Here is a 3,729-nt window from a genome sequence, read left to right as displayed (position 1 = left end):
GAGAGACTGGTTGATAGATATCTGAAAATTGGTCCTTTGCTAGCACATCCGCTATCTCCGGCTCAATATGCCTACAGGGAGGGCAGATCAACAGATACTGCCTTGCACCATCTCGTGGGCGGAGTCGAAGTGCAGTTGGAAGCAAAGGAATATGCCCTGGGCGTCTTTCTGGATATTGAGGGAGCTTTCGATAGCACCTCATATGATGTCATCAGGGAAGCAATAACCGGACATCACATTCCCGCTGCTCTAGCAGACTGGATACAAAGCATGCTAACAGGAAGAACTCTGATTGCCAAGCATGGGGACTCAAGTGTGCATGGTTTCCCCGCTAAATGATGCCCGCAGGGAGGAGTTTTATCTCCCCTGCTTTGGTGTCTGGTCGCGGATGAACTTCTACGAGAATTACAGAAGAAAGGCTTTCTTGTCTTTGGTTACGCTGATGACGTGGCTATTATAGTGCGAGGTAGTTTTCTTTCAACACTTAAGGAGACTATGCAGAAAGCCCTTAAGATCATGCAAGACTGGTGTCAATCAAAAGGGCTAATCCACTAAAGACCAAGGCCATGATTTTCACCAGAAAATACAAATCTGAAGCCATTGAGCCGCTTAGACTCTGGCGAGAAGATATAGAATACGTCCAGTCAGTAAAATATCTGGGAGTCCATTTAGACACCAAACTGAATTGGAAAACACATCTTGATATAAAAAGATCCAAATTCTACACCTCATACTGGGCGTGTAGAAGAGCAATGGGAAAATCCTGGGGTATTAAACTAAATACTGCCCTATGGATATACAAAGCGTTACTTGTACCGAGGTTAACATATGCTGCCGTTGTTTGGTGGCCCAGAGTAGAAAAGATAAAGTCAAAGAACCTACTAAAAAGCCTACAAGGTAATTACTTGAGGGCTGCGGTAGGGACTATAAGAACGACACCAACAAAGGCGCTGGAAGTGGCACTCTGCATTCTACCTCTAAGATTGACCGTCATCAGCGCTGCCAAACATACAGCATATAGACTAAGGTGTCAGGGGGAGTGGAGAGATTTCGGAGTAGGACATACCAGGCTCGAGTTTCTTCACAAACTTCTCTTTACCTTAAAGCAAGATAGAATATCCAGAATACGCCAAATGGACAAGGCGTTCTCTATAAACTTGACCACCAGGGCGGACTGGAAAAACAAAAATCTTCAGATCCACCCGGGCACTCATGCATGGTTTACTGATAAATCTGGAGCAAACGGCTGCTATGGAGCTGGCATCTACTGTCCAGGATCAAATCACAGAGAGTTTTTCTCTCTGGGAAAATTGGCCACGGTCTTTCAAGCGGAAGTCCTGGCCATTCTGGAATGTGCAAGACTCCTACTCTCAAGAGAGACGAAAACTAGGAGGATCAATATCTATACGGATAGCAAAGCAGCCATAGGAGCTCTTGCCAAGATCACCACTGAATTTTTAGTGGTTTGGGACTGTATGCAAGCTCTAAACAGATTGGGCGAGCGAAACAACATCATGCTTGTCTGGGTACTTGGCCACCAAAATAATCAAGGAAATGAAGTGGCTGATAGTCTGGCAAAACTGGGTACCGTAGAGGAACCAGTCTGCCAGATAGTTGAAGTTTCCTTTGCAACAGGGAAAAATCATATCAAGGACTGGCTGAAAAGGGAGCACAGGATCTCTTGGGAGATACTGAAGAGCTGCCGCCAAGCTAAGGCCCTGATGACTCAGCCATTGCCAAGTAGGACCAAAGAACTACTGACAATAAGTAAGTACAGGCAAAGACTGTGTATCGGTCTCCTCACAGGGCATTGGGCCTTCAAGGCACATTTATTCAACTTAGGCCTAGTTGAGGAAAATAGTTGTAGATTTTGTGGCAAAGAGAAAGAGGACAGCGTGTACATATTGTGTCGCTGCCCGTCTCTAGCACTCAAGAGATTCAGATTTTTGGGCTCCATGTTTGTGGAGCCCAAGAACCTGAAAATAAGTAAAATCGGCCATCTGTGTAGCCTGGCAGCAAATGCCGGGTTTTAGCAGTTTGGTCGATTAACAACTAGCGGGAGTCGCAGAGGATCTTAGAGATCTAGGTGACAATATGGTCTCACAAGCCCCCCGCTCTATCGCCCCGCGTCATCTATCTAACTATCTATCTATACAAATCTAGTATAGTGTTTTATGTTTTATTTTTAATATGTAATTAATGTTAAAACATAATTTAATAATCACTATGACATTTATCTATTGTCATAGTTTTTTCCTCTCTTACTTAAATATATTTTACTTTTTTACACTTTTCGTAAGTAAGTTTCTTATATCACGTAAAATTATATTACGTAATAATTAAATAAATAAATATTTGATATAAATTATTAAAGTCACTTTCAATACAGTTACTCTTTTCACTGTTCACGTTAGTTTTAGGATAACATATTCTTGTCGGTATTATTGGTAACCGCGTCGGTATGTATCATCGGTAACCGTGCCGATATATGGATTAAATTTCGGGCCGCTGGCGCGTGGTAGTAGGAGGCGGCCGGAGGAGAACTACTTCCCCCCCCCTCTCACAGCGCACGATATGGTGCTCCGCACTGTATAATTCGTTATTAACCCCTTGGCCTATAACCACGAGTCTGACTCGTGGTGAAAAATTTGTGCCATAAGCGAAAACCACGAGTCTAACTCGTGGTAAAGAATTAGAAGGTACACATTTTGCGCCAGTTCAGGTACGCGGCTGAACAGATGAATGGCACGGCGCGCGACCGATTCTCTTGTTTACTATAGCTCGCGCAATTGGCAGATATTGTGTAGGCCAAGGGGTTAACATTCAGAAATGTTTTTTGGGCTTGAACTGCGGTAATACATACTGTTGCGTTTGCGGCCGCGCTAAAGCTACGTCGCGAAACACGCACTCGCCCGCGGAAACAAGAGGGTACGCGGCTTTTCGTCAAACACACTTTATTACAAAATACAAGGAAAGAACAGCTCGTTATACAAATCGTCGAAACGCGCCGTGACAGCTTCGTATCTCTCTTGAACTTTTTTTGTAACAAACTCCGTTGTCGTCCGGCAACCGACAGTCGCACCGAGCGCGCGCCGTTCACCCAGCTCCCGCGGTACATACGCGGGAAGCTTCCATCGGAAAACCAGGGGTCCTAAATATTCACATACACATCCACGCACACACAACACGTCCCCGTCGGCCTCCGAGTGATGACCCGCCGCTATTGTAAAACTCGCGTTACATTTGATACCTCATTACTTCTTGTAACAAAAAAAACTAGTTCGACAACCATTGTAATTATAAATGAGAAATAAAACAAATATTTTAGCATTAAAAAAAGGGAATAAATTGTGTAGTAACTAATTCATTAATTAAGGCTTGACCTAGTACATTTTCCCGTCGATCGCACGGTCTCGTCCCTAGTCCTTGGAGCGACCGCTCCAGACCTTAAAAAGAGACCACCGAGCGAGAATACACAGGACGGAGTAATATCGGCACACGCCGTTGACCTGTCTGTGAGTATAAACAACTCGCTCGACTCGCACACAGATAGATTTCCGCATCTTCTGTGTCGAGCATCTAAAATAAAACGTCCAGCTGTTGCGTACCACCATAGCCCGACCGTATCCATGGGCCAGGACGTAACATATAACAGAGAAAACATTAAATAGGATAGAATATAATTTGCAAAAGTAGTACATAAGCATTAGAATAATAAGAATATAAGAA

At 44.0% G+C, this 3,729-nt stretch overlaps 1 protein-coding gene across 1 annotated transcript; it reads left to right on the top strand.

The window, feature by feature from the left end:
- The first annotated feature begins 566 nt into the window (after positions 1-566).
- LOC109862729 lies at positions 567-2,033 on the top strand. The gene has a single exon (XM_020442859.1). It carries the CDS (start codon positions 567-569, stop codon positions 2,031-2,033), a length of 1,467 nt encoding a protein of 488 aa, XP_020298448.1.
- The last annotated feature ends 1,696 nt before the right edge of the window (positions 2,034-3,729 follow it).

This window comes from Pseudomyrmex gracilis, unplaced genomic scaffold (genome assembly GCF_002006095.1).
Source record: "Pseudomyrmex gracilis isolate BER0280 unplaced genomic scaffold, ASM200609v1 scaffold_2291, whole genome shotgun sequence".
Classification (NCBI taxonomy): domain Eukaryota; kingdom Metazoa; phylum Arthropoda; class Insecta; order Hymenoptera; family Formicidae; genus Pseudomyrmex; species Pseudomyrmex gracilis.
Note: the sequence above shows the minus strand (reverse complement) of the source record. Positions and strands in the feature narration are given on the sequence as shown.

What these genes read in the sequence shown, in the direction of transcription:
- LOC109862729 (XM_020442859.1), top strand. Translation starts at nt 567, where the DNA reads ATGATTTTCACCAGAAAATACAAATCTGAAGCCATTGAGCCGCTTAGA.